Consider the following 19,146-nt stretch of genomic DNA (forward strand, 5'->3'; position numbering starts at 1 on the left):
GTATAATATAATTGTTGTTAAAAAAGTTTAATAGTAAGATATACTTGTGCTTTTTCAACAATTTTTCACCTCGTTTGCAGCTATTATTGTAATTTTTTTTCCAACTGACTTATATTTTGCCGGCAAATATGCTTGTGCTGTGTTGGCCACTTTATTTGTGTACAATAAACAAGCCATGTATGGATTTACATTCTTGATTGTTACTATAAACTTCTTTTTTAATTTAATTCATTTAATTAATCAGGGTAGAATAGATATCAGGATTAAAGATGTCATAGTTTTCACCTATATGCTTTTTTTTTTAAATCTTAGGGCCTGGTTTGACGGTTTCACATAAAATCTGCGCAAAAAAAAACCAAATTAAACTTTAAGAGTCCTACTTAAATAATCAACAAAAAATATTTAAATTAATCTTATTTTACAATTCTATACACAAGTTTTTTTTTTCGTTTGGTGCTCTCTAAAATGTAGGGTCTTTTTTTCTGTTTCATCGTTATTATAAAATAAAAGACAAAATTTTCGAATTTTCAATGTTAAATAATTAAAAATAAATAAATAAGTGAATATATAAATAAAATTTTCAAATTTATTATCATTATTATTACTTTCAATAAGACTGCACTTGGCCATGGCAAACGGTTCAAAGTAGGGCCATGGCAAATGGCTCACTTGTACTTACGACAACTCTGAAAATATTCATAATGTACAGCTTTTGATAGTTGCCTTTTAAATGTTTGATTTTATTAGGGGGGAGACAAAATAGCTAAGTGTTAGTGAAATAAAATATAGAAAAAATTATACTAGAATAAAAAAAAAATGGTAAAATGATCGAACTTCTATGGTAACGATATTTCTGGTAACAAAAAATAATTCTAGCAATAAAACCAAAATATTCCGTTTTTAAGCCATTCATTAGGTAGTTTTCCGTTTGTATAGTAATGGTTTAACGGAATGTATAGTTCTTATTATCACTCATTCTGTAAAAGTATAAAATTAAAAATAAATTTAACTGAATAAATGGTTCATATTTCATGTTAATGGTCATGTTAAAAGTATCCAATTTAAAGACATTTACTAGTAAACAGCATGATAATTAAACCAAATTTTATTTTTAACTATACCAAAAGTCAATATCAAAGCGTTCCGGTAAAAATTGCCGCTCATTTTGAAGTTCCCATAAAGCCAGAAATACTGTTAATTTTACCATATTCTGGTAGTTTTTACTATATTTTTTTTTTCTGAGTATAGATATTTTTTGGTTTAATGAAAATTTGAAAGTTAATTAAGGAATTATTTTTTAAAAACTGTGACCTACTTTAAAAAAGAATATTTTATTAAAATAATCAATAGTGAAACATTATTTTGGAAACCAGATTATTTTGAATCTATCGTAAGTTATATTACTTTATTAATTTAAATATTTTTGATTGAAAAATAAAAGAGGGGAATCTCTATGCATTTAAATTCGAGATTAAATTTCAATTTTCTTTCTTTTTTGCTTTTAAAAATAATAACTGTTTCATTTAAGCTTTTTATTAACTGAAAAGCTTTCTATTAAAAATAAACTATCCATAAAATATTTTGGATTTCGAATCTACTAGATTATTAATTTATATATTTTAACTTGAAAAAGGAAAGTAGAATTTCTATACAATTAAATTAGGAAGCAAATTGTAAAAATTTTATTGCTTTTAAAAATCGTAACTGTTTTATTTAAGTATTATATTAAAAAATAAACAATCCGTAATAAATTTTTTAAATTTTATTTCATGAAAATATCTCATATAAACACATGAATATTTTAGAGTAAATATTCACTGCTTTATTTCCTTCTCTTCCAAAAAATTAATAAATATCTAGAGGTTGACGAAAAACTTTTTTGATTAACAATACTTCACACTATACTCTTTCTAGTTAAAAGTGTCTTAGCAATAGCTAAAAAATGCTTCTTATTAGCAATACCGAATTAAAATCGTATCGTACAAAGCTTTCACTGAAACAAAGCAAACGATACGTTCGCAAAGCATTCGGTATACAACTCAACTCTTCTATAATTAAAAGCCCTCTGGGAGAAGGAATGGGACACCTAGTTTTTCACTCGCAGATTCACGAGGTTTATTTCCGACCAACATAAGCGCGTCGGGCACGTTTTCATTTAATTAAAAGTCCAGATTTTTAAGCGAAACCCCTTCCCCTCTTCCCTTAGGCTTCCCGTCTCGCGGTCTCTACAAGAATTGTTGCCACCGAAATGGTACAAATCCCAGTGCGCGGCCGCAAAACAAGACGAGAGGGCGCGAGTTTATTAATGAGGAATTACTAATTAGGTGGAGGAATTATCAGACGAACATAGCCTCCTGTCAGAAGGATTCGAGTCGTCTGCCGAGAATTTTTCCCACAGGGGGGAGGGGGCTTTCTACTTTGAAATAATGTAAGTACCCCCTTATTCTCCTTTTCCTGCCACGTGATGCTAGATTCAAATAATATGCGATTTTGATTCTATTTCTGTACCCGAAAAAGCAGTGAAAATGGAGTAAGTCGTGAGTAAGTAGTTTTATTTTGACAGACATTAGAAAGAAGTTGTTGACAGCTTACGGCATACAAATTTTGATTAAACCACTATGAACTTGATTAGTTTTTGTTTATTAAAATAAATAAAAAAAAAGAACTCACAAGTTATTAACTGAAAATGAGAAAATAAATTTCTATATCAGTGGTTCCCAAAATGTTTTGTCAATGAAGCCAAAATTATCGAGATTTTTTTTAGCGAAACCTGATATTTATAAATAAAGTTCATTAGCAGCTGTTGATATGTTCCAGGTATGTGATTATAAGGAGATTATATCCCATCTCTCAGCCAGACCATTACGTAACGTGATAAAATAACATCTCTGTGGTAAGATCTTTTTAAAAGTGAGCAAGTGATTTGAACAAATCCTTTAGCTGTTTTAGTGAAAAGATTAAATAAACAAGATAACAAATCTGAGGAGATTTGTTATTTTAACATCTTGAGTGAATTAAAAATCGTGAATCAGTCATGTCTTTGTTTTTATTATCTTTATGCGACAAATGTACTAACCAAAGACAAAACTTCGTTTAATTTTAAAAATAATTAACGTGAGGAATTAAATAGTTTTTTTAAATCCTCTCTTGAAATTAAATTTCTCGTCAGACAGTTAAAGCCACTGGTATGAGGGAAAATCAGCATTTATTTTTGGTACATGTATGATCTAGAAATGTATAGATATAAGTTGAAAAAACCTTTAAAAGAATGATAAGCATGTCCTAAAAAGTAATTTAAGTTTTACACAAATTTTTGCGCAAGTTTATCTAAAATAATTTTTTACATTTTCTGATCAAATGTAGAACCGAGGATTAAATTGATTTATGATATAGAGTAGGAGAATTAAAAATTCTGGCACTTTTGTTCAAAACTGAATTAGTTCCTTTGACGCGAACAACTTCAAGGATCTTTTGATTAGAGTTACATAAGTTAAAGACATAAAAATGCAAGTTCAAAATATAGAGAAAACATGGAAAAAAATACAATAAAAAAAGGGAGAAAAAGAAAAATAATAATAAAAATACAAATAGCAAGAAACCGGAAATAAAAATTCCGAAAATGGAAGAAAAAAAATTAATGAAAAAAACAGGAAAATAAAAGATATAACTATTCATCAGCTCACACGATTTAATCTGCAAAAAGGAGTGCTATTGAATCGTGTTTTTTTTCGTTCTCTTTTTATATTTATATCTATTTATTATGCTATCTATCTATCTATCTATCTATCTATCTATATATATATATATATATATATATATATATATATATATATATATATATATATATATATATATATATATATATATATATATATATATATATATATATATATATATATATATATATATATATATATATATATATATATATATATATACATAATTTTTCACGTAATATAATATAGTTCGTTTATATTATTTATTTCTTCAAACAATTTCCTTTACATTGACATTTTGGAGCTAAATTTTTGAATTTGTGCTTGATAATAATCCATCAATAATAAATTATAAAAATTTGTACTTACTATTTTTAAAATTAGTTGTTAAAAGTTAGATGAGTTAATAAAGTTTGTGATTTCAATGAAGAAAACTTTTATAAAATATCATGTATTTTTCAGCGGTCAAACGATCGCTCACGGTAGATAATGACAGAATAGATATGATTATCGAGAAAAACGAAATAAGAAGAGAGATAGACTTTACATTTCTTCACAATGAATTTAAAATTATTGTTGATAGAAAATACTGTATTTAAGTAAAGACGAACAATAAGTATAATTCACGAGAATCATCTGAATCAGATTGAAATAATGAGTTAAAGGATAGTATTCTCACAGAGGAATGCTCTGTGATGTTTTGAATTTATTTTTTAACCAGCCTTTAACAGCTGATCTAATTTTGAAGCTTAGAACTATCAATGCAGATTTCTGTAGCCTTGTAATTTTGAACCCAATCCAGAAGACAAGGAAACTCTTGAATCAAGTAGGGGGACAAATTTACCTTCGTGGAGGATTAACCTGCATTTGCGTTACATAGAGGGAAAAACAACGGAAACCTTCCATTGTTAGCCCAATCGCAAGAAAATTCTACCCATGATTCGTCTACTACTGAGGATGTTTTACGTTAGCATTGTGGTCGGTGCGAGTCATGAGCAGAATTCTTATCAACCAGCCACAGCTGGAATTTGATCCTGGGTTACCTCATGGGTAGGCAGACGCTCTATTCTTTGAGCCACCATTGCTCACTTTGCGATATTAGGGGGAATATAGATAAGTTGTTGATTAACAAACAAGGAACAAAATCAAAGGAATTTTTTCTATCAATCAAAGAAATTTGATTGAAAAATTTTCAATGAACAATGAATTCATTGATTAAGTATTCATCTAAACATCATCGAGATATTCGCTGTCTGAGATGGAATATGGTGCATCTCAAATCTCAAAGGAAACATTTCAAAATGGTAGATTTGTATTTAAGGCTGAATCTATTGCTGATCAACTGGTTATGAGAATCTAATCTACAACTCTATTTCTTTTTATTATGAGTATGGTAGACTCAAGTATTCAACATTGCCTTTTGTGGTTCAATAATTTTCAATATTCGGTAATGATGACTCGACAAAAATTGTTTACTCATATCAAGAACAATATCCAAGTGTTTGACTTCACACCTCGTTATAATCAAAACGTTTATAGAAAAATGACGTAGAACAGCTATACAACAACATATTATTTCTAAAACTCTGTAAAGTCAATTGAAAATGCAACTATGTTTCACACATTTCTTTTAAAAGCTGTTTAGTAACAAAGTGTTCAATATTCAGAGTTTTTTTCCGTCTTTTTTTGGTTGAAAAAATTCCAAACAATTTGTTTAGGAATTTTATTAATTCTAGAAGAGTCAGTTTGTTACTATGTTCTTCTTGCATGTTAACTATTGCAATAAAAATAACTGATAAATTGTAAACAGCTGCATTTAAATATATTTGAACATTTAGTTTAAGAAAAATTTACCGTTTGCTTTTAGCATAGCCAATCAATTCTCTTCAGTGTTCCGAGACAACCTATGACCTTAAATAGGGCACTTAACTCTTCAAAGTATATCTTACAAATTGAATTTTCTCAGAACCAATCGACGCATGCGTGGTTACCATTCTATTTAAGTCCACCTAACCATATCCTTAAGAGAGCTGTAAGGAGAAATTTTATTTCCCCGCAACATCTCCCCGAAATCCCCAAAACTTGCAAAAGGAACTCCATTTGGCTTGGGTTGGCGGCAAGAAAACAGCCCATGCGTCTCAGGAAAATGTTGGAAGAAGACATTCAATATATGCGCGAATAGACATTAAAGTTTACAACAAGGACACTGAGAAGGCAGGAGGGTAAAAGAGAATGGGAAAAATTTCTGTATGGGGGTAGGAAAGTCTACAAAGAAAACGGGCAAAAGGAAGAAGAGAACGCCCTTTAATGGTCTGGGCCCTAATCACGCTGGAGGATTTCGATCCGGCATTACAATATTCGATTTCGTCACGCCAAGCTATCAAGTGAGTTGCCTGGAACGGCCCGGATTACCCTGTTACAAGGGGACAGGGGAATCAAAGCCCTCCCTTCCCTCTGAACGTCAGTTTCAACGTGACAAATTCTTCTATTTGCAGGTTCGTGGTAATTAGTGGTCTGCTGTTCGAGTCCTGAGGGACCTATCCCCCGAACAGACAGTACACTTTCCTCCGCTGTACCCGGGCAGATTGAATTCCAAACAGTTTGTGGAGGAATTCATCCGTTAAAAAGGGCGTCCAGGATCTGGAAGTTCAGTTGGATGTTACTGATGGAAATACCAATACGTAGATGTTTGCTACTTCTTTTAGAGCCATTGCTATTTTCTCAGTGTGTGTGTGTATTTAAAAGGAATTGCTATTTGCTTTAATTGCTATTTTAACGATAAGTGCTTTTCCAAAGAACGGTCGGAAAGTTTCAAGTTCAACAACAAACAACTCTTATAAGTCCCGTATTTTTACCAATCAATACATGATTATTGGTAATTGGTGAGCATTCGGTGTGTGGAGGTGGGTTCTGATTAATTTTTGGGGGAGTTAATTTACTTGTTGATTTTGATGCGCAAGAACTATCTTAGATCTCGACAATCAATCACTAACATCAGCTCAAGCGAAGCTTTTAAATAACAAAACTTGACTGATTGCTGTTTTACAAACATGGTAGAATAATTTGTTCAATATTTGTAGTTGGATTGTAATAATAATATTAGTTAGTACACTTACTACTGTGTATTTTTACATTTGCAAAACAGGATTCATATCACAGTTTTTAAATCAGTTAAAAGAGCTAGATTAAATTCATAAAATGATTAATAACAACAAAGAAAGAACAAAGAGAGTTCATTATAATAAAAGGGCCACTTTATTCTTTAATGCTATATGAGAGCAAATGTATTATTTTGTTAAAAATAAATGCGAATAAAAAAATGCGAAAAAACAATATTAAAGCTTGTAGTTTATTAATTTCAAAAGTACTTTCTTACACATGTAATATTTTCAGAATAGACATATTATTTGTAAATATGTTTTAATTAAATATTCTTTGATTAGATTCTACGATGCGATTGCAGTATAGAATACAGTGAAAGATTATTTAAATATAACATAGCTCAGTTAGTTATTTGTTTTTTATTTAATTAATACAGGATAACGTATGTGAGCCCCGAAAATTACAGAACCTCACAATAACAATTACCATAGATTGTACTATGTAAAATTATACAATGGATAACATACATTTGCCCTTAAGCATTTCAGCAATTTGTGGTAAAAACAAATCACAATAATAAATATAATGCACACGAAGCAGTTTTAACTTCATAACTCACAGGACAACAAACAACGCCTTGAGTACTAAATGAAGGCCTAATACAAGAAGACAAAGAGAGTTTCTATTTTTTAATCAAAGCAGTAGCGTTATATATATATGTATATATATATATATATATATATATATATATATATATATATATATATATATATATATATATATATATATATATATATATATATATATATATATATATATATATATATATATATATATATATATATATATATATATATATATATATATATATATATATATATTATATATATATATATACAGTCAAACCCCGCTATAGTGAAACTTCAAGGGACCGAAATTTTGGTTCATTATAACCGGGAGTTCACTATATCCGTTACGCAGGCAATTTAACTAATGGTTCCCCAAATCCTCCCTTTTATTACACATTGTTCCAATAAATGACTGAAAAATAATATGTAGTAGCAAAAAATGTGTTATTTTTTTAATAGTCTGCGTCTTGCGTGCAAAAAAAAATTTGTTATTTTTAGCTGATGAGCAATCCTCAACAACAAATATGGAAACACTTCCTGATTCTCAGATAATTTTTCCTGAATTTCTGTTATTCCGCTTTTTAAGCCTTCGAAATCATCGACATTTGTCCAAATACTGGAAGATTGCGGCTTCTTCAAATGGTGAACCACTTCAGTAATACTTCTTCAACATCCTTGTGATCTGCTTTTCTAAACTTTTTTCTGCCATCGAAATTTTTTTCATGAGCATAATTAATTGTCCATTTTCCATATGTTACAAACTGCAGATTTGGATAGTTTATATTTCCTGTAAATATCAACTTGATTGCATCCATTGTCAATTTTTCTGATTATGCCCATTTTATCATCAATGGAGAACGTTTTACGTTTACTGGTCGTCATAGTTAAATTTGAGACACTTGTTTGCAGACTTTTTGACTAAAACTTAACTGAACTAAGAGCAAAAAGGAGTTGAAATGAGGGCCTTATCAACACATATTAGTGTCCAACCCTTTGACCAATAACGAATAATTACTCTCTGACAGAAAATACATATTGATCCCACTGACACCTTACAGGTGTATCTGCCTGGTTTGGAAACATCTGCTTGGTTTGTTTAGGGATGGGAAAGTGAGATAAAAGAAGCAAACAAGAAAAAATGCTTATCACTACATTCCATGCTATAGATGGTTTTAAAAATCTGTATATGTATTTATTTTGAAGTAGAAATTTCAAAATTATTACAAAAAAAATCAATCGAAGACAGAAAAGAGTTCATTATATCCAACTTCCTCACTTTTTTGGTTCACTATATCCACAAAAATAACATTATACGTGTATAGCAAGGCACGGGTCCGAGCATTTCGTTCACTATATCCGGGAGTTCACTATAAACCGTGTTCACTATAGTGGGGCTTGACTGTATATATATATATATATATATATATATATATATATATATATATATATATATATATATATATATATATATATATATATATATATATATACATAGTTGAACAAAGTACTAGAGTTTGCAAAAAATTTTAACAATATTATTGTTTTAATATGCACTAAAATTTCGGGCAGGGTAGAAAAATCTTTTAAATAATATTTTAACTTTTTTATTGCGTATGTGTATATATATATATATATATATATATATATATATATATATATTGGGTTTAAGAAAATTTATATATTTGAAACAGTTATTATTCCCACAAAGAAACTGTTTTAATAAATAAACATTTTGACATATATTATATTTATGAAAATTAGTATACTAGGTTCAAGAATATCTATATACAGTCGGATCTTCATTTAGCAAATTCATAGGACTGAAATATTATTCTCTAAATTGAGGATAATTCCTAATATCGGAATCAAAATAAAAAAAAATACATTAACCAATCTTATGGAATATCCGAACATCTCTAATAAGCAAATTTATAAAATAAATAGAAATCTTACACTTTGTATTCTAGAACTTAAAATACAGCGAATGATTACGCGGTGATTAATTTGAAATTTTAAATCATTTCGTGAGTAAGGTATGCTTATTTCCTTGATTTATTATTTTAAAAAGTTCTTTTTCAACATCATGAAGGGAAGAAAATACTTCTTCATTTCAATCTTGAAGCTTTAGGTAAGTTTTCACTGCTTCCAAACCATGCAAAGCATCAGAGAAAGTAAGTTTTCACTGGAGATTCATTATCATCTACTTCTCCGTCAATGTTTCTATTCAGTGTTTCCTATAAATTTATTTCCTTACCTTCATAAAATTAGTTAAAGTGCGAAATTCGGTTAATAGGGGTTCGTTAAAACAGGGATTCTACTGTATTTGAAACAATTATTGTTTTCTCTAAGTTACGAAGTAGATGAAAGCTATAAGCTGCATTAAAATAATCTGCCGTAACTTTCTCCATTGAGTAAAGAAGTATAAATCTCATATACTAAGAAAAATTAATTCTTAGCCTCTCGGCAATCGTCGCGCCTTGTTGGCCAGCTGAAGGTCCATTATGAGGAAAAGGCAAAAAGGGTTTCTTCTAACAGAAGTAGTAGTCAAGAACAAGAGAAAAAGAACGAAAGGAAAAAAAAAATCTGTCGCTTTGGCGTCCTATTTTCCTTCTTTTCTTGGCTTCTTTTTTTTTCAATCTAGCTTTTTTTTTCTCTCTCTATCTCAGCAGTGGTATGGGTAGAGTTGCACCTAATGGTAAATCCGATAGCGGCGAACAGGGGACCCATAGGACAACAGGTGGTTCTTGGTGTGTTTTCATCAAAAAAGATTAATCTAAAGAGATTAATGTTTGTGGCGATTTGTGTGCAAAGAGAGGAGTTTGAAGTGAACTGAAATCAGCAAGTGTGACTTCACATTAGAGAAAAATAAATTGCCCAAGAAAGTTGCTTATTGTTTTTAAGTATTTTTTTCTTGCAATAAAACTTAAATTAGTTTTTAAATAACAGTAGTCTGTTTCAAAAATAGTTATCGGATAAATTATGCATTTCTATTTATCATCAGTAGTTCCTATTTATATTTAAAAAAATCTTTATAACTTTTATTTTGCCATTGTATATAAATGAATATAAATTAAAAGTATATAAATCACAAGTTTCTTAATAAAAAATATGAAATAAATTTTTTGTTTGTCCTGTTTATCTAATTAGTTATTGGAAGTTATGCTTTGACTTGAGATGCAAAATTAATTTTTCACTTTATGTATCTGCCTATAAAATATTTTAATTTGGAACAAGTAGCATCGCAGGTGTAATTAAAAACACTTTACTTAAAACTGAATCCACCCCTTTTGGAACAGCGTCAAGTCTGAGGGAACATTGCCATCAAAGCTTTCCCTCTAAATTTTTTAAAATTTTTTTCACGTTGATTTAGTCAACCATTTCATTTCGCAAGGATCAAATATGAAATTAAGCATAAATAAATACTTTGCTTAAAAGATTCATCGAATTATCTTCCAATTAAATTATCATGTTAAAGTGATCTGGGAGATCATAGTATTATGTTAAATGTAGTATCATATTTCCGAGTAAAGTGTCATGTTATTCAAATAGCAAATAGTCGCCGTATTCAAATCTCTTTATTTCGTATGGGTAAGTAAAAAGATTTTTAGAAGATATTTTTCATCTAATCTATTAGTTAGCAACGCTTATTTAGCATATGCTATGTAAAAATAAATATTATAGCTTAATTTGTATATTTTGTCAGCAAACTACCTAATGGTTAAATTTATAAATTTGTAACACTCACTTAAACTGTTCGCGTCACAACGTTCACACTCTTGGCGCTTTAACCTGCTGCCAAAATAATTATTTTTTTAGGGATATTGGCATCAAATGCCCTTAAAACCTTCCACTCCAAAAACAGAAAAAACACCGTCACTTAGTAGTACTACTACTTTCATCCACCGATATCTCTGAAATTTTAAGATTTGGCAAAATAAATCCATTTTGCACAGTTAAATTAGATAAAATATTTTCCTTTTCTGGAAAATCTAGCTATTTTTTTCAAAAATTGCACATAGGACTTTTATCTACGAAGCACTCCATTTTACATGACCCTCTCATTAAAGATTGCAACGCAACCCGTTAAAATACCATCATTGGATGAAAAGTTAACTAGCATAGTTCAATTTTTGCATTTTAGTAAATTCTGTCACAGATAACAAGTACACATAAATAAATATTATATTTACATATCAACAAATATATTAAATAGAAAATAGAATAGGATTGAAAAGAATCGAACCGTTTAATTCATTATCTCAACAGTTTTCCGATTTCGACAAATAGTGCCGTATATGGACTTTATAAAGTCAAAGATTATCTTTGGAAAGATTAATGTCAGAATAGTTTCCAAATATGCTTTAAAATTGCAGTTTGATCCTTCTAATAATATGCATTTTTCGTTCCCTGAAAGGAATTGAATGTTTCAGAGAAGTTGACCAAAGGCGGTTTCGAATTTTCGACTTTATAAGTATTCAAATTTTAAATTAGCCAAACAGAGATGGAATTAATTTTGTATTATGATAAATAGAGCCTAAAGCAATAGACAGTACTCATTTATAAATGGGTTTGTTTATATTAAAGTAATAAAAATAGGATTTTTAAATAAAAATTATTTAAATAACTGATATTTGGTGCTTATATTGAAGAGAATTACGGAAATAATCTACTTAAAGTGTTAAATTATATCTTGCATGCGTTTATTAAAGTTGTAATTAATCATTTTATACAATATTTTTCAAATAAAAACACTAAATGTTTTATATTTTTATATAAAACATCAGGCTTTTACTTTTTTCTTATATATTAAGTATTTTTAAATCAAAAAAATGCATCCTATTTAAATATAACTTTTGTATTTTACAATGAAATCGTTATTTCTAATTTGAGTCAATTTGTTATGATTTTTTTTATTATAAATTATTTGTAAAAGAAGAGATAAAGTTTCGTCTTTTGAATTATGTCTTATTTTTGACCTTTTAAAAATATCAGATATTTTTTATAAAAATGAAAAGAAGATGAAAGCGAATTAAACATTGGTTAGTGGGTGACCACTTGGATCAGTCTGCGTAGAGACCGAGGGCGTGCGGTATTGGTCCTCATTTAACTTTTCTACAGCAAAGTGCTCGACTTTGCGTGCAGGTCGTCAGGTTACCGATGAGGGGGTGCCATTCCCCCTGCCGAGGATCAAAATTGTGATGGCATGTCAGATAATACAGATCTGGGAAACATCCTCAGGGATGTTTCCCAGACCGTCGCCAATAGCCCATTGTACAGCTCTAGTGCGACGTAAATGAACTACAACTACAACTATAGACAGTGCTTTTTATTTATCAATATGAATTCATGTTTCACGAAGTAAGAAAAAAAGGTTCATGAATATGAAAATGTTTTACTTTGCTCGGTAATAATAGATAAAATTGATTTAAAGATATGAAGATTTTATTTTTAAAATTATTTCACTTACCATAGTTTTATTGTATGGTATTATATAATTAATACAATATGATTTTTTATTATTTGCAAATTTGTAATTATATTGCATTACTTTTGGGAAATCGAAGTATCATAAGAAAACATCTCAGCTGTCAAACGCAGCTATTATGTTCAAACAATTTTGGTCGACATATCTGAGTATCTAATAATTAATGCAAGGTTTAAATTTTTTTCTTAGATGATATTAACAAAATAGCTGATGTATATTTATCATTTTTAAGGGGAAATATTCAAATCTTTCCAAAAACTCTAGGAAAAATTATGTTTTTGAGCTATAATTACAAAAGAGAGTTACTAAATTTGAGTCATCTAAATTAAGAGTACATACAGTTTCTATTGAAGGCATTTAACAACAAAATAACTTAATAACGTAGTTGAAAGGAGTAACTCAAATAAATTTTTGCATGAACCTACAAATTAAACTAAATGCATTATATTAATTGAAATGAGCATTATTGAAACTGATGAGATATTATTAAATTTTATAATCTAATTAGATGAATTTCTTCTTTAAAATGAGGTTGTTTCACTATTAGTTTATACATAATTGATTAAAGTGAATGTTTTGTAACAAATAGACTCGTTTCTTTCAAAATTAAATCATTAAATTTTAATTCCTTATTAGTTACCTACGTACCTGTTACCTGTAATTCAAAATTATTTTTTTAACAAAAGAAGACGCTGTAGTTAAGAAAAATCAAGAAACTAAATTTACACATTTAAGGGGAATTAAATGTTTGTAAATAATTAAACAATAAATAATTAAACAATAATTAAACAATTTAATCACTACCTTTCATATACATATATTATTATTATCATTATTATTATAATTATTATTATTATAATTATTATTATTATTATTATTATTATTATTATTATTATTATTATTATTATTATTATTATTATTATTATTATTATTATTATTATTATTATTATTATTATTATTATAATTATAATAATAATAATTATAATTATTATTATTACAATTATTATTATTACAATTATTATTTTTATAATTATTATTATTATTAAAATAATTATTATTATTAAAAATATTGATGTTTGTCAAAAAGAAAATCAATATACGCATTGGGGGGCTCAAATAAATATTTGTATAAAAAAAAAGCAAAAATGCTATCAAAATTTAAGGAACTCCATTGAGGAAGGCGGAACTAAAATTATATAAATTTGTTTACTTGCGGGAGATAACTGAGAAAGATTGAAAAAGGCTTATCAGAAAAGCTGTTAAATTTCAACAGCTGATCAGACTTGTTTTAATCTTTTTAATTTTGCTTTTCTTCTTAGTGATTAGTCAAATTTCCATAGTCTTTTTAATTTCTTAACTTAAATATTACTTTCTATCCCCCATTGAGAGAAAGTATCACCAAAACTTCCAAAATATGGAAAAAATTACCATGTTTCTGGCTGAATTTGAACACCAAAATGAACGGAAACTCTTCCCGAAGTTGTTTTGGTTCAGAATTCGGGGAAGTTAACAAGGAAATACAGTTTCATATTATTTGATAAAATTTACCTATATAACCTAAATAAAACTATCTATATAAATTATTACCTATATAAAATTATCAAAAGCATAAAGTTTAAAATTGTCAATTTTTTTGCTATGTTTAATGATTTACTTTATATTTACAAACTGGATAAAAATAAAATAAATTTAAAATAGATTAATTTAACTATAATTGGGAGTAGTACGGAGTTTAATTTTTCTAATTAATTTATTATAATTTACTATAATTATCAAAAATAGGCATATTTAAAAAAATCAAGGTGGCTTAATTTAGAGGATTGCCCCCATTAAATAATTATTCAAAATATTACATGATCATTTTAAGCTTCCCAAAATATGACTTTGTTTTTTACATTGCAAAAAATTAACTCTTATTAATAAGAAATAATGTGCAACAAGGTGTTAAAGTGATGTAGTTATTTAAATTTATAATTAATACCAAAAAAAGAAGTTTTCTTTAAGAAAATCAAACCATTAAACTGTAATGAGGTACATACAGCAGTTAAAATTGGAAAAATCAAGTTGGTCTATTTTATGGGTATATTTCAAATTAAGTAATTCTTTGATTTATTTAATGAATTTTAAAATAATATTTTGATAATGGCGTGATAGATGTTTGGATCCAAACATATTTAGTTCTAATTAATTTTCAACTATGCGGTGAAAGAAAAATTAAAAGTCAAGTTTTGGCAAAAGAAAAGTATTAGGTGAAATTTGTATAAAAAGTTAACTTTCAGGTTAATAAAGTTTTAAAGTTGTGATAAGGAAAACATAAAAGATAAAATTGTAAAATTATTTTGTCCATTTTATAGGAATATTTTGAATTGAGTGTATTTTTGGCGTATTTAAGATATTTTAAAATTAAATTATTGTAATGATAAGGAGAAATTTTTGGATTCGTTTTACCTAATATCTTAATGAAGCATAAAAGAAAAGTTTCCTCTAAATATAATGTAAAACAATAAACATAACTGATAAAACGCAAAAATTTTTCTGGTCTAAAATGAAATTCAGTTTTTTTATAATGAAGTTAGCTTAATGTAACGTAGTTAATCATATTATATAGGAAAATCTTGTTGTTCCATTTTATGATAGTGTTTCAAATTAAGTAATTCTTTGACAGATTTAATGATTTTCATAAATATATTAAAATAATTACTCATGATAATCTTTAATTAAGATAGTTTACTTTATATAACAGAGTTTAAGATATTAAATTGGAAAATTTAGGTGTTTCATTTTATAGGAGTGTTCCAAATTATGTAACTTTTCGGAGATTTTAAAGATTTTAAAACTATATTATGATAATGATATGATGAATGTTTGGATGCAAGCAAATAGGGATTAAAGAGGGAATTAAGCAAGCATAAAAGAGAAGAAAAGAAGGAAAGAAAGAAAGAAAGAAATTTAGAGAAGATGACTCACTGTCGGAAGAGCCCTCTGCGCTGGTGATTTCGGCCTGGCCCTGCTCTCTGGTTTTCATTGCGCATCTGATACTCTGCAATGAGACAAGAGAGCAAGTCTCAGTGCCATTATTAATTGCATAAATTATCAATACACAATGATTAAAAAGAAAGCACAATTCTAAATTAAATTAAATGAAGAGAGAAAAATTTACAACTTCAAAGCAACAAAGGAAGTTCAAAAAGATTTCTAGCACATTTAAAATTAAGGAAACACTTCCAATGTTATGAGAATAAATTTTGCATGAAACAAATACTATCAGAATTTTTGCATAAAACAAATACTATCAGAATTGTACTTCAGTGAATATAGCATACATAGATTGAAAAACTTCTTGAAAAATTATAGGATGGATAAAATAATAAGTGCACATGAATGAAATTGCGTGCTGCTCAGTTTAAATTATAAAAAAAAAATTGGATCATCATATCTATTATTATAAAATTGTTTTCAACGATGTGTTAGATAGATAAAAAATTAAATTAATTTCGTTTATTTTTACGAGAATCATAACTCAACAGAATTTTTTTAAGCAGGTTGGAAGTGTGGTGTAAAGTTTAAACTGGAAATTAATGAAGTTTTGCTTTCGTAAATTAATCAAGCGCTAAAGATGCTGATTTTAAGTTCTTGATATACACTTTGATTACATTTGTAGAAAAAAAAAATTTATATCGTCTTAATTAGAAATAAAACTAATCTGTGTCAATTATATAAATTCATAAATTTCTTGTTAGGTTAATTTTTTTTTGTTGGAAATTCAATAGTTTTGTAATGAATGAATAAATGTTTAAAATAATTGTGATTCTTTTTTATTTATGTTTATTGCTTGTTTAAAAGAAACCTAATTTTTTGCGATTAAAATCTGTCTAAAAATCACGAATTATTTATTATGTAATCCTTGACAAGTACACAAAAGATGTACAGAAAGAAATGCCCCAGAATTTTGTAAAGTAATAAAATATTATTTTCTAAAAGATTGGAAAGTTAAGTTTTGAAGCAATAAAAAATGTTTCTGCATTCATGTAAACAAATATTAAGTGAGAGAAAAAATATTATTCAAATGTTTTTTTAAATATATATTTTTTTACTTTCAACTGCAGCAATATAAAAGTATTGAATGGAATTATGGTTAAGTTTGAGATTTTTTTAGAAATAGTAACATGATTTCATGCAATAGTAACGCGATGGTAATATTCGAAATAGTATCATGATTTAGTTAAATTCCTATAGTAACTTCTTTTAAACTTTGGTTTCATTTAAGCTCTCCTTTTAATTTAAGTTTTCGTAAGTTAAGATTACAACTAACTATATAAACAATAAACACTATCAGCTCAATGTATAACTTATTTTCGATTATAATGAATAAAAAATATTAATCTTTCCAGGCGTGATCCGTTTTCTAATTAATTTGAGTTTAGTTAAGGTCGTGAATGTAGACAAATAACCTACCTCTATCAATAGATCTTAGTTTCGGTTAGTTTCCTCCAAGTGAAAGTTCAGCACCTAACCTGTTCAACATGGTGTTTAAGAAAGTGTGTGCACATAAAATTTTAAAAGTAAAGAAATCATCAAAATATCGAATGGTTGGATTGAAAAAAATCCACATTTTCAAAAAAATGATTTGTTTATTTACACGTTGCAATCGTCAAAGGATTAATTGCTAAAAATTTCTAGGAAAAATGGTTAAACAACAATTTATTTAATTGTTATTTCACCATATTCAAATAAAACAGTCAAACAACCGCAAATAAAATGGTAATCAAACTGTTAGTTACGAGAAAAACAGTTTGATAAGTTATTTTCACCTAAAACGGTTAAACAACTAGAATTTTATCGCACCAACCTACGTAGTAAATCCATTGAGTTCTTAGCAACTGCGCACATATTATAGCTGAAAAGGATAATCTGTCTGTTTTCTGACCGATAGAACTGGTGATCGAATCCCAGTCTTGACAATATAGTATTTCCTCCATTCCCTTCAACACATGACGAGTTTTCAGTGTCATGCATTCTTCAATGCCCATTAAAAGCCCAAATGCCTTTCACGAAAAGCCGAACTCCTAGGTCCAGTTACGAATCTTTTATACGGTTCTGAAACCATGCTAGTTGTAAATGGTTAAAAATCGGTATAGTTTTGTATTTATGGTTTTATAATCCTAATAGTTGTAAACGGTTTCAGAACCGTAAAAAGTAAAAAATGTTCTTGACTGTTAACTTCACGATAAATCGGATAGAAAGATTGCAGTGATTATTTTACCATAATTTTCGAATGAAAATTTTAACAGTGTTCTGTAGAGGAAAATAAAGCAATAAGATCTAGTTTTTCAAATTACATCTTAGTTTTGCGTTTGATTAATCTGATGTAATTTCAAAACTATTTGGAATTTTAAAATAAAAAGCATCAGCGTAGCATTTTCCTGAATAATTTGAATCGGTTATTGTTGGTGAAATAACAATATTTAATTTAAAAAATATGGTACCGGAATATCTTTTAATTTTTAATCATGTATGAAATAATAATTTTTTAAACTATTCGTAATAAAACAATTTCAATTACCTTCGTTTTAAACTATAAAATAACAAATTTTTCAGCGAAATATCTTTTTAAATTGCGAGTTTGCTAAATTTGCATCGTAAATGAATAATATAATAGTGTATAGTAATATTAACTGTTTGAAAGCTGATGCGGAAAAAAACTGCAGTGTGTTTTGCAGTGTATTAAAGGAAATTTAGTTACAACAGTAAATTCTAACAAAAATGTTTAATAGCATATCTTTATGAAGGAAAAAAATCTAATAAAGTAATCTATTTGATGGTTCAAAAATATTTCTTGAATTAAAAGCCTTTTTAGACATAACGTTGTGAACAAGACAAAATGTTTTACGAATATCAAATTGTTATCATGAAATATAGTTGTGCTTATCGACAATATTGATTAGCAAGGTTTCTGAGTCATTTAATTTAGTCTTTAATCACTGACATTAAAATACATAAATTTCTATTCTTTCTCTTCTACAAAAATGTTTGACAAGACAGATTATAAACATCAATACTGTTTTATAATCATTAGTGCAACATTAAAAACATCATTACGACCTTATAAGCATGAGCGCAACTGAATTAGCGAGAATGAATTTCGAGAAAAAAAAAATTTTTAAATTAGGAAAATTTACAATGCTTAGCAAAGAGTTTCTAAACTAATTTATTA

General features: G+C 27.7%; 1 protein-coding gene across 6 annotated transcripts in view; it reads right to left on the minus strand.

The window, feature by feature from the left end:
• LOC107451597 (hepatocyte nuclear factor 6-like) overlaps nucleotides 1-19,146 on the minus strand; it is a 268,387-nt gene that overhangs the window by 51,811 nt on the left and 197,430 nt on the right. For 3 of the 6 annotated variants that reach the window (XM_071185203.2, XM_071185202.2, XM_071185204.2), the window contains one exon: nucleotides 15,900-15,972. The exons of the other annotated variants lie outside the window; for them this stretch is intronic. In XM_071185203.2, coding sequence (XP_071041304.1) covers nucleotides 15,900-15,972 — 73 coding nt within the window. The remainder of the gene's footprint in view (nucleotides 1-15,899; nucleotides 15,973-19,146) is intronic. 6 annotated transcript variants of the gene reach the window in all.

Source organism: Parasteatoda tepidariorum, chromosome 5, assembly GCF_982258835.1.
Source record: "Parasteatoda tepidariorum strain Cologne lab strain chromosome 5, Ptep-v5.0, whole genome shotgun sequence".
NCBI classification, from domain to species: Eukaryota; Metazoa; Arthropoda; class Arachnida; order Araneae; family Theridiidae; genus Parasteatoda; species Parasteatoda tepidariorum.